The sequence below is a fragment of the Elgaria multicarinata genome, chromosome 6 (genome assembly GCF_023053635.1).
Source record: "Elgaria multicarinata webbii isolate HBS135686 ecotype San Diego chromosome 6, rElgMul1.1.pri, whole genome shotgun sequence".
Classification (NCBI taxonomy): domain Eukaryota; kingdom Metazoa; phylum Chordata; class Lepidosauria; order Squamata; family Anguidae; genus Elgaria; species Elgaria multicarinata.
The window spans coordinates 106,013,621-106,026,539 of record NC_086176.1 but is presented as its reverse complement, the minus strand read 5'-3'; the positions used below and the strand labels follow the sequence as shown (position 1 = coordinate 106,026,539).

The 12,919-nt window shown below is 43.0% G+C and overlaps 1 protein-coding gene across 1 annotated transcript in view; it reads left to right on the top strand.

Moving 5' to 3' along the window:
- The window catches only part of DCC (DCC netrin 1 receptor), a 1,200,544-nt gene that overhangs the window by 1,061,756 nt on the left and 125,869 nt on the right, over positions 1 to 12,919 (top strand). The window contains 1 exon segment of the mRNA XM_063128256.1: positions 2,899 to 3,093. Within this exon segment, the coding sequence (XP_062984326.1) occupies positions 2,899 to 3,093 (195 nt within the window).

The window sequence follows — 12,919 nt, the reverse complement described above, 5'->3', positions numbered from 1 at the left end:
CACTCTGGGAGGATCGAGAAGAGATCCTGGCCCTCCTCTGTGTGACAACCTTTTAAGTTTCCCCATTTTTTTCTCCTCGTCAAGAAATGCTTCAAGCATACAGATTCCGTGATTCCACTCCTCTATGTAGAAATAATGCCCCTTATGGGGAAGCGAATGAAGCGGATCTCGATCGTTCAGAACTCCCATGTGCGTCATGTACCACATGCACACATCAAAAGCTCAAAGTGTAGCTTCTGAGGAGAGAAAGCTGGACTTCTCATTATTGCCTTGATGTTCTTGCTGCCACCTCAGAGGCCTAAATACTACGACCGAAATTGGCCGAGGGGAACTGACTGACGTCATGATCCTCCTTCTCACTCCGCATGGAGAGGGGCAGGGCCAGCATCAAGGGTAGGCATGGGCCCACATCCCCAGTAGGGCCGGCACAGACTATTTTGTGCCCTAGGCAGGCACGCCGTACTGAAGCCACCCCCCGCGCCCGCTCCTGGCTTCGAAGCCAGGATGCTGGGGTTGTGGGGTGGGGTGGGGTGGAGGCTTTGAAGCGGCGTGCCTGAAAGCCTCTTTAAGAGAGCAGCTTCTGGGTGTGCTTTTCGGCGCCCTCAAAGTGCCTTGCTCAAAGCTGCTCAAAAACCTGGAGCTGGCACTGGAGAGAAGATGGGAAGGACACCCTATAGGAGTACATTAAATCTTCTCCCTCCATTGCCAGGCCACTGTCATTTAAATTAATATATTTAACCATTTCAGGGGCCACTTAGACTGTCCCCCAATAGCATCTGGCAGCCCACTCTTTTGTACGTCTTGCTTCATGGACTATTGGCTGCCAGTCCAGGTCCAGGCCCGATTCAAAGTGCTGGTATTAACATTCAAATCCCTAAACAGCTTGGGGCCAGGCTATCTGAAGGAACGCCTCCTCCCATATGTACCTGCCCGGACCCTAAGGTCATCCTCAGGGGTCCTTCTCCATGAGCCACTGCCAAAAGAAATGAGGCTGGTGGCTACCAGGAGGAGGGCCTTCTCTGCTGTGGCACCCCGGCTGTGGAATGAACTCTCTAAAATGGTTGGCCTGGCATCTCCACTATATACTTTTAGATGCCAGGTGAAGACCTTTTTATTTTCTCAGCATTTTAACAGTTAACTTTTGCTGTTTTAAATTTGTATTTTAAATCTGTATTAAATTCTGCATTGTTGCTCGATTTTATCCTGGTTGTGTTTTTATATTGTGTTTTATATTATGCTTTTATACTGTTTGTTTTATATTTTGAATGGTTTCCGTGGTTTTAATTTTTGTAAACTGCCCAGAGAGCTTTGGCTGTTGGGTGGTATAAAAAATGCAATAAATAAATAAATATTTGCAAGAGGAGCATGAATTTTTATTTATTTATTTATTTATTTATTGCATTTTTAGACTGCTCAATAGCTGGAGCTCTCTGAGTGGTTCACAATAGTTAAAACCATCAGACACAAATAAAAGTATAAAACAAACAACAGTATAAAACAAACAATAGTATAAAAACTCAATAAAAATAATATATAAAAGCACGACCAGGGTAAAACCGAGCAGCAAGAGAGATTGAGAGAGGGACTTAAAAGGACTGAGCTACTGTCTATAGATCTGGGAAGATCTGGGAAGGTTTCTGTTCCCTGGAAACGTCCGGGTTCCTTGCGATGCACATCACACAGGCGTCCCAAGAGAAGTAGGGCAAGAGAAGGTGGACATTGAAGGCATTCTTGTTGCTGATCCTCGTACAGTTCACAGTGCATAAATAACCAATATGGCACTCAGGAATCATACTGTAGTCTGCTTGGTGCAATGACCAACATAAATGTTTGTCAGGGTTCCTTCCTGGAGCCCTGGAGCAACTCTTGCCTTCTTAAGAGTCCCACCTTCCTTCTTTTTACATTCCCCTTCCCAATAACATGGGGTTTAGGCTGTAGATGTGGGGTGAGTGACACTCCAGGCACTTGTGGCTTAACACAACAGTTTACTAATATTTTAAAACAACCAAATTACAATAAAGCTTTTTAGTCAATAGAGCTGAGTGATACAAAGGCATTAAAAAAATTAAAGTTGCAAAAATGCAAGTCTTTTACCCTAGCTGCGTTTAGGCTTTCCAACTGCTGCTTCCTCGTGCTTCTGTCTTTTCCTGCTCTCTCTATGGCTGGCTAGCTCCTCTCTTTTTATACCCTCTTCACCCCAAACATTTCCACCTTGAAGAAATGAAACTTAACTAGAAAATGAAACTACTCTTCTCAGAGATATCCCCTCCCAGCAGAATAATCCCAACCCTCTAAGGCCTGACTTTTTTACTTTGCTTCTGTAAAGTAAAGTAAGAGACCGCGGGTAGAATTGGATTTTCCCAGGGAGTACTTATCCCTGGGAAAACCCGTTGTCATTCCTCCTTCCTCTCGAGAGTCCCTGTGAGTCATTTGGCCATGACCAGCAAGCATTTTCGGGCTGGTGTAGAAATGGCCTGAGAGTTGGGAGATCCAGGTTCTAGTCCCCACTCAGTCATGGAAGCTCACTGGGTGACTTTGGGCCAGTCACAGTCTCTCAGCCCAGCCTACCTCACTGGGTTGTTGTTTTGAGGATAAAATGGAGGGGAGGAGAAGGATTATGTATGCTGCCTTGGGTTCCTTGGAGGAAAAAAAGTAGGCTAGAAAAGTCATAAAATTAAACAAATTGTTACTCATAGTTGCAGAATGCACCCTATATACATGTTGAATTGAATCATAGAATCATAGAATAGCAGAGTTGGAAGGGGCCTACAAGGCCATCGAGTCCAACCCCCTGCTCAATGCAGGAATCCACCCTAAAGCATGGAGTAAATCTGAAGATGTGCACTAAATATACTAAGAGGAAGACTATGCATCTCTCTCTCTCTCTTTCTCTTGCAGCTTACATTCTATTCTTCACCTTGGATAAGAATTCCCCCATCGATGCCTGGGTCATGGAGTCCATCAGTGGCGACCGGCTTACCCATCAAATCATGGAATTGAATCTGGACACCGTGTATTACTTTCGAATACAAGCCCGTAACGCCAAAGGAGTGGGGCCTCTCTCCGATCCCATTCTCTTCCGGACTCTAAAAGGTTTGCATTTGCTACTTTATTTATTTAGATTTAAACTGAAGAGCTGAGGATTCCAATCCCTCTGTAAGGCACAGCTCTGAGTTTCAGGTCTTCCATGAGCCTTCTGGCAAGATTGTAAAACGTTTTGGCGTAGCTGATTGCTGCCAGAGAGGAAATAACGAACAGCAGTCCCATGTTCAGCAGTCGCTCAATTGTGCTCAGTTGTAGTTTGGAATAATGAAGAGGCTGTGGATGCATCAGAACCACCGAGGGAAAGATGAGTGAAATCATGCCACTTACAGCAGCATCAAACACAGAACTTTCTTTGACTGCGTTTCCTCCAGCTATGCTTGCATTTATTTCTGTATTGATTTCTGACGGATGAGAAACTAGCAGGGATTCACTCATTGAGGTTAATGGGGATTCAGAAAGGCAGTCTGCTTTTCTTGCTTGGTTTGTTGGCTTTGCACATTAAAAAGTAATAGGCACAGCAGGATTGTTTTATGTACGTAGCAAAAGGTTTATGAAAATGTTGTACAGGAAACATCTTCTCTGCCCCACATGAAACAAATAATCTTTATGTCCTGAATTATTGTTCCAAAGCGTAAGCTTTTAGCTTTAGGTCAATGGTTTTCAAATCACGTCCCAGGAAATCCTAGAGTTCCTCCTACGCATCTCAGGGATTCCTTAAGGAGAAGATCAGGAATGGCGGACAGGCTTAGCCGTAAGTATGGCTTGGCCAAAACAGCTCAGAGTTTTGTGGCCAAAGTCATAGGCTGTGAATTTTTGGAGCAGGACTCCAGGACTCCACTTAGCAGAATGAACAGGAGGTCCCCCAAATTAGGGATGTTGTGAGCACCCAAAATGAGGGCAGAGCCCAACAGACTCCATTCCACTCGGACGCCGCTCACAGGGCCTCAGGGTGCTAGCAGATGCGCTCGCCAAGTGTTGCATAGTCTGGGAAAGCCCGGCAGCCAACTGCTCCTCAATGCAAGCCTCCATTTGACAGCTCCATAATTTTCATATTTTTAATGTCACACAAAATGGTGGCTGTGAAGGTCCATTTCTGCAACATTAGATGCATGAATGGGACCTCTACGTCTCTAATGTTATGGAAATGCCCCTGCATGGCTATCATTTTGTGCAACATTAAAAATACGAAAATGATGGAGCTGCCATCTTGCGTAAAAATGATGGTTTGCATCAAGGAGCGGGCAGCTGCGGGGTGTTCCCGGGGTGCTCATCAAGCCCTCCAGGGGCTCGCAATGCCTGGCGAGAGGGGGCAGCAGCAGTAAATCTGTCCATGCCTACCGCAAATACAGCTGGGCTACTTTACCACACTTTGGGCCTGTTTGGATGACACGCTAAGCCATGGTTAGGCTACTAATCCTCTTGCTGTAAATGGTTAGTGAGCATATTTAAACCGTGGCTGTGTAGTCACCATGGTTAGGCATGGTTCACAAGACACACGAACCCATAATGTTTATGTCAAAATGCTCAACCACCACGGCTTAGCATGTTATCTGAACAGGGTCTTTGAAATAAGTAAAGTAATATCCATTAACATCTAACGGGGTGGATAACATAAGGCCATTAAGACAAGCATCTACAATAACGTAGCTGCACCATTGGGTCAGCTGACAGCAGCAGCCGGTGTCTTCCTTGTCTTCTTTTTTACCTTGTTCCTTTCTACTGTCGCAAGTAGCAGTGGCAAAAAACAATGGCAACCAGTGCTCTTCCTCCAGTGGCCTGAGCACCATTTTGTTTCCCCCACAATACCCCAAATGTAGTGCCATTCCAGGGCTTTGTGGGAGGGGGAGGGGAAAGGCAGCCACCAAGGAGGGCATCCATTTCCCCCCGCAGTGCCCTGGAATGACAGTGTGTCCAGGGCATTGTGGGGAAAACAAGCTGACAGCCAATCTGCTGAAGGCAAGGCTGGCATCAAGGGTAGGCATGATTGGGCACCAGCTGAGGGCCCACTCCCAAGCAGGGGTCCACTGACACGAGCCCCCTGGAGTTGCTGCCCTCCTCTCCCCCATTGCCACCTGCTTGTTCACCTGCTTTGAGTCAGACAGGAGTGATGGTGAGAAGGAGGAGCAGTAGATGGCTATTAGCAAGCAAAGGGTAGCAATGATGAAAACGAGGATGAAGAACAATAGCAGTTGGTGACAATGGTGGTGGATAAGTAGACTCAGAGAGGAAGGAGCCCATTGAGGGGAACTTGCCCAAGCCCCCCCCCCCCCCCAAGACCTGGAGTCGTCACTGGATGAAGAAACTGCTCTGCTGCTTCCCTACTGTGGCCTCAGCAGGAGCGCACCTGGCAGGGCTCTCCAGAGTGGCCAGCCATTGCTGCCTGGTCCTTGCAGCTGCATCAGGAGGCAGGAGGCCCTCTCAGCAGGGTGAAGGACATGTGATGCACTACCCTTCTAGATCCCCATGGGAGCTCCAGCCCTTCCTGTCACAGATAAAATATTAAAGCACAAATGTTTGACTTCATGACACGTGCCTCATTTCTTCATCCAAGATGAGGTGGCAATAAGCATCACAAAGTCTTTTTTTTTTTTTTTTTTTTGGCAATATTCAATTATTTGAAGAGCATTTGAGGTGGATGCTTTTTCGTGCCAAATAATAGCTGCCGCAAATTATGTCAAGCCCTTTGTTTGTTTCCACCCCACAAAAGGATGTGTGCCTTAGCCATGTCTACCTATTATTATTATTATTATTATTATTATTATTATTATTATTATTATTATTATTTTGTATCCCGCCTTTTGCCCAATGCTGGGCCTTTCAAAGTTTAAAATATACATGGGGAGGGGACGGAAACAAAACCATAAACAATTAAAAAATACACAACAAAATTATAAGACATTAACATAGATGGAGGGCTGGATTATTCTCCAAAGGCCTGCTGGAAGAAAAAAGTTTTATCCTCCTTCCGAAAGCCCATCAAGGAGGGAGCCAGTCCAGCTTCCCCGGGAAGAGAGTTCCAGAGCACTGGAGCAGCCACCGAGAAGGCCCTCTCCCATGTTCCCACCAAGCGCGCCTGTGAAGATGGTGAGACTGGAAGAAGGGCTTCTCCAGAAGATCTCAAAGCACGGGCAGACTCATAAGGGAGAATACGTTCTTTCAAATAACCTGGACCCGAACCATATAGAGCTTTATAGGTCATAACCAGCACTTTGAATTGTGCCCAGAAACAGACTGGAAGAAAGTGGAGCTGTTTTAACAGGGGAGTTGTGTGCTCCCTGTAACCAGCCCCGGTCAACAATCTGGCTGCAGCTCTTTGAACCAGCTGGAGTTTCCGAACACTCTTCAAAGGCAGCCCCACGTAGAGCGTGTTACAGTAATCCAATCGGGATGTAACTAAGGCATGTGTCACCGTGGCCAGTTCCATTTACCTAGTGCAAATAGGCCCGTTTAATTGTGCCTAACAATAGCCAGCGTGCGGAATCTGTGAGCTAGCCAGGTGCACAGGTGACCCTGGGGGACCATCATTTATGGCACGAAGCCACGTGGAAAAGGCTGTTCATCAGAGCTGCTCAATGAGTAAGTTAGGGCTGATTCAGAACACTGGAATTCATCCCGGAGAGTTTAGCGCTTCCAAGCCCAAAGCACTAAGCTGCTTTGGCAGAGAGCTACTCTCTTTGTGGAAGCTGATATCACAGTCTATAAAGAGATGCTACCCAGAAATCATGTTGAATGCGCCAGGCCTTCCTCAGAGAGAAAAGTTTTGATGAATTAACAGGAATTGGGGCACAGGGCGGGGCGAGGGGTTTATTATAAGCATCACCTTCTAAGCTTAGCACATCCCATCCTACAGTTTCAAGAGCTTGCCTCACTCTGCAGAAAATCATCAGCAGAACTTTGATGGTTCTTGTAAAGAGATAATATTTTTTGCTAGCGGTTCTCATCTACCAAATGAGATGGGCACCAATTTCACTTCATGCTCATGCCAAACAGGGGGGAAATGTCTCTGGGTTAAAGAGAAGGGGTTGTTTGTTTTTGTTGATGTTTTGTTTTTAACTAAGTGACATCAAGCTGTAATGACTGCAGTGCAATAAGACATCAAATAGTAGGGAGACCCAGATATCTAACCAGCTCTGAACAGTTAGTGAACTCAAACTCATCTACTTTGCAGCATTTACGCCAGGTATCATCAAACTCCTTGGGGAGATGAATTTTAGATCAGACTCAGGAGTTATATTTAAAAAGAAAAAGTGGGGAAGGAATCTTCATTTTGTTCCATCTTCTAATAGCTGATGAGGACTATGTTTAATACCCAAACATGAATATTTAATGCTATTCACCCTAAATATGTCATGTTCAATAATATTCAAACTGTTTTTCTGACACATCTGCCTCTACATATAAGGTGCAAAGAGCTTCTGATGTCTGGCTTGCATTCTCAATTATGCAAAAATATTGGATTTTTGCCCTTAATAGTGATTAAGAGGATGTGTTTGGTGTCCCATGGAATGATCTCTTGGCAATAACGCACACACGCACACATACACACACTTATTTATTTATTTAAAATCTTTCTTGGCCACCTTTCAGGGCAGAATCCCTTAGGGTGGCTTACGGCAAATATATATATATAAAGCTAAACTGTTAAAAGCAATAAAAACATGGACGCAATAAAATGGCAATTAAAAACAATAATAAAAGCCAACGAAAAACTAGTATCAACAATTAAGGCAACAACAGCAACAGCAAACATATCAAGAGAAGACTTAGGTAAAATAATATGTTTTCTAGGCCTTCTTAAAAGCCTGCAATGCTGAAGCATAACAGTCCTATGATGGTGTGGGGCCACCACGGAGAAAGCCCTCTCCAGATCACAAGGCATTTAATTTCACAGGGAACAAAGTAAGCATTAAAATGCCTTCTGTCTCTGAAACAAGCTGTACTCCTCTACTACACAAAACTATGTTGATAAATTTGAGCACTCTGAAGTTGGCAATTGTTTTTCATGCTTTTAAAAAAACTGTCTTTAACCATGATTCTAAAAAATAAAAATATGTTGGATGATTAATAGAACGCAGTAGGTGCAATCCAAAGACTATTAAGCGTACCTAAAAATACTTATATACTCTTTTTTGACAGCCCATAGTATTCAGCAAACTTTTGAATCTTTTGTCATTAAAATATTTGCTTTTTATTAAAAAAAATTATATTCCTGTAGATTGTTCTATCAGATAGATAGACAGATAAATAGTATATGGAATTGACAAACCAGAGATAAATATATATTCTTCCATTTCTATTGAACATTTTGTCTTCCACCTTCATCTGTGAAAGTTAATATAAGAACTGAAACTTAAGCACCCAGGGTGAAAGTTATAGAACATTACTGCCATAAATGGTAGATAGATATATAGTCAAGCAATTGGCAAACCAGCGCAAATTATAAGGGATATATGGGATATAGATTCTTTAGCTCCGGCTATTGGGCAGTATAGAAATGTAATAAATAAATAAATAAATATTTAATTTCTATCAAACGTTTTGGCTTCCTCCTCCACCAGTGAAAGTTAGTATAAGAACTAAAACTCAAGTAACCAGAGTGACTGTTACAGAATGTTAGTGCTATGGCTGGAATTCCCAAGCTGCAAGAGAAGTCCAGGATAGGATTCATCCTTGAAGCTCAGGCTATTTTGAGTTTTTTTGTGTTCTGTCTATAAATCCCAAAGTTTTCCCTTGTTTCTAGGATTGCTGGATTAGACGGTTGTTCTATAGGAAATACTGCCATGTCCCAAAGGCTGTGGCCATCAGAATTAAAGTGTTTCGAAGAGCTGTCAGAGGGCAGACTTCTATTTAAGGGTTTCCTCTATTTGACGACCTGTCCAGTCCAAGTTAGGTTTTAAGATAAAGAAGAAAGGAGAACAGGGGTCTTGAAATTGCCCATTTCAAGACCCCTGGACTGTAGACTTAGCACCTGGACTGTAGACTGAGCAGGCACACTGGTCACCTGGTCATGGTCTTCCCCACTATGATGAGATATGTTGTTTTCCTATTTGAAATAGAGCCAGGGCATTGATACGTATAAATTAACATATGCAAATTGATGTCTTCTTTTGCCCCCTTTTTAGGTTCAGCTTTTCCTCTTTGTTTGTCAGTGTGCAAGTGGCCACCCCAGCTGGTGGGTGCTCCTACCTTCCTACGTCCCTGGCAGGAAAATATATTTTTTCTCTCTTAGTTACAATTTTATTATTTTCTACAAACAACAGCAACAAAAATAAAAAGAAACATTACAGAACATCACATACTACACTAACAATATAATATTTATTTATTTATTTATTTATTTATTTATTTATTTATTACATTTTTATACCGCCCAATAGCCGAAGCTCTCTGGGCGGTTCACAAAAATTAAAATCATCATAAAACAACCAACAAGTTAAAAATACAAATACAAAATACAATATAAAAAGCACAACCAGGATAAAACCATGCAGCAAAATTGATATAAGGTTAAAATACAGAGTTAAAACAGTATAATTTAAATTTAAGTTAAAATTAAGTGTTAAAATACTGAGTGAATAAAAAGGTCTTCAGCTGGCGACGAAAGGAGTACAGTGTAGGCGCCAGGCGGACCTCTCTGGGGAGCTCATTCCACAACCAGGGTGCCACAGCGGAGAAAGCCCTCCTCCTAGTAGCCACCTGCCTCACTTCCTTTGGCAGGGGCTCACGGAGAAGGGCCCCTGTAGATGATCTTAAGGTCCGGGTAGGTACATATGGGAGGAGGCGTTCCTTCAAATAACCTGGCCCCAAACCGTTTAGGGCTTAATACACTGCCTCTAATAAAAACACATATACAAAACATATACAGGCCATATTCCATTTCAAGCAATCTTCATGTCAGACATATAGGCTGTCAATTACTTCACTTTAGCCAGCCCAGTGTTATGTAAAGACCACAGATTATATATAGAATCCACAAACAAATCCATCATTCTTTTGCAACTCTTGTACATACTCTATCAGAGGTTTCCAGTCCAATACAAATGAGGCTGTTGATTTTTCTCTTACTAACGCCCTAAGTTTAGCCATCTCCGCCATCTCCAAATCCTTCAGCAGCCATTCCTCCGTTGATGGTACTTGCGTCTTTTCCCAGTATTGTGCCTATAGTAGTCTGGCAGCTGTTGTCATGTACAAAAACAACGTTCCTCCTTTTTCTTTAAGTTGATCATTTTTTTATTTTTTATTTGTTTTATTACATTTATATACCGCCCCACAGCCGAAGCTCTCTGGGCGGTTTACAACAATTAAAAATGGTAAACATTAAAAGTATACAAAATTTAAAAAACATCCATTAAAAATCATCCATAAGCCCCAGCAAAAACGTTTCTGGTTTCATTTGTATATTTGTTTTAAAGTTTGTTTCATTGACAAATGAATCTGAGTCCAAAAAGTTTTTGCTTTTTTACATGTCCGCCACATATGGTAAAAGGTTCCTTCTTGCTCTTCACATTTCCAACAGTCTCCCAAACAACCCCTATACATTTTTGCTAGTTTTGAGGGAGACATACCATATACCATCTATACATCATCTTGTAAAAATTCTCCTTAATTCTGATACTTAATGTATATTTTAAACCTTTTATCCACATATTTTTTCCATAATTCCATTGGTACATTATACCCAAAGTTTTGATCCCACTTTATCATACATTCCTTTGTTTGTTCATATCTTTTTCTCCATCCCTTCATGGGAGTGCCTGCTACCACCATTGGCCACCTCTTACTTCTCCGCCTTCCCCCAAGGTACAGGATTGGAGGGCATCGCGTATCACCTTGGGGAAGGGGGGAAGCTCTTCAGGATGTTGGAGACAACTGCTCCAGATGTATAAGCAGGATGGAGATGAGAGATGCTCACAGAAGCCTTTGCCCAGCTTTCTTCTACTTTTAAGATGCAAATGGGCAGGCAGAATCAGCAAGCACATTCAAATGTGGCATGGAACGCTTACAGCTTTTCCCATCACCAGCACTGCTGCCTTTCACCCACAATATGGGGATCATAACACTGGCTCTCCTTACAGGGTTGTTGTAGGAAGGCTGAGGAGGTGTATAAACTGCTGCATTGTGCAAAGTGTTCTTCTTAATGGTTGCCTTACATTCTACTCTAACAGGAGTTCAGTACTCTTAATTATCTTGCTGGATTGCATCCTGTTATGATACAATGAGAAATATCTGAGATGGTTGCTTTCGTTTTCTGCACCACAGTGATCCTCATCCCATTGACCATAAAAAATAATAATTAAGAATGCAAATAAGGCCTCAGCTAGACCTATGGAGGGGTGAGGATCTCGCAATATTTTTATCGCGAGATCCCCCCCTCTGTTTACATGCAGCACGTGACAGCCTCGGACGAACAGACTGTTGCGCCCGCCATTTTTATTTTATTTTTAAAGAAACAGAAGAGGTGCAGGAGTGCTTGTGTGCTCAAAGGTAAGTTTTTTTAAAAAAAAAAATTCCCTGATCACCCACCCCACCCCAAATGGACGCAGAGCTCCAGAGCTCCTGAGAGGAGCTGGGAACCCATCTACGGTTCCCAGCTCTTCACAAGTAACCGTGAGGAGCTGGGACGAACCGCGACGCCCGGCCACATGTTCCACAGTCTTGGGATCATCCCGAGAACATGGAAAAAGCGGGCTGAAAGGGTAGGGCCATATCTCAGGAAAAGGGAGGGATCATCCCTCCCTGCTCCTGGGATCCCCTGTGCATCCTGTGGATGCACAGGGGTGATCCTGGGGGTCGCCCTGAGATATTTATTTATTTATTTATTTATTTGTTACATTTTTATACCGCCCAATAGCCGAAGCTCTCTGGGCGGTTCACAAAAATTAAAACCACAATAAAACAACCAACAGGTTAAAAGCACAATTACAAAATACAGTATAAAAAGCACAACCAGGATAAAACCACGCAGCAAAATTGATATAAGATTAAAATACAGAGTTAAAACAGTAAGATTTAAATTTAAGTTAAAATTAAGTGTTAAAATATTGAGAGAATAAAAAGGTCTTCAGCTGGCGACGAAAGCAGTACAGTGTAGGCACCAGGCGGACCTCTCTGGGGAGCTCATTCCACAACCAGGGTGCCACAGCGGAGAAAGCCCTCCTTCTAGTAGCCACCTTCCTCACTTCCTTTGGCAGGGGCTCACGGAGAAGGGCCCCGTCTAGCTATGGCCTAAGTCTCTAATAAACTTTTTCTTTTCTTTTAGCGGATGTTCTTAGTGCTCCATGCTGTTGTTAATGTCACCTTCTCTCTTTCAATCCCTAAGTCATTTTTTCTGCAGGTTTTAGTTAGCCTTGCTCTATGGAGACCATTGGTGGATTCAGTTAAATCCTTCCTATGAAAAATAGGGAAGGGCGGAAGAAGGGAAATCTTGCACACTTTATATGCCTACAGAAATTATGCAAGATGGCACCGCAAGTTAATGGTCCACACCGAATCATCGGGAAGGCAGAATTTCACTTTCAATGTCCCATTAGGTTTACAGCCGACAGATTAAAATAATAACATTAAATAGTACACTTTCTGAAGCAAAGTTCCCATGATCTATTTAGCCACCAAAGGCAAGTAGCTCAGTTCCAGAATGTACTTAACGAAAAGTGCCGGTTGAAAAGAGCTGGGTGAGTTAATGAGACGCAAGGAAGGGATTCCCTTGGTCTCTGGAATAATTCATTAAGAGACTGCTTTTCCCCCTTCACCTGTGGCTGAAATAGGGAGCTCAGGAAGAGCAGGACTAATGAGAGTTATTCCCCTCTGCTACAACTGTAGCATAATTTCCGTCTAAACTGTCATTCCTAATTTTCAAATGGATCTTAATTGCAAA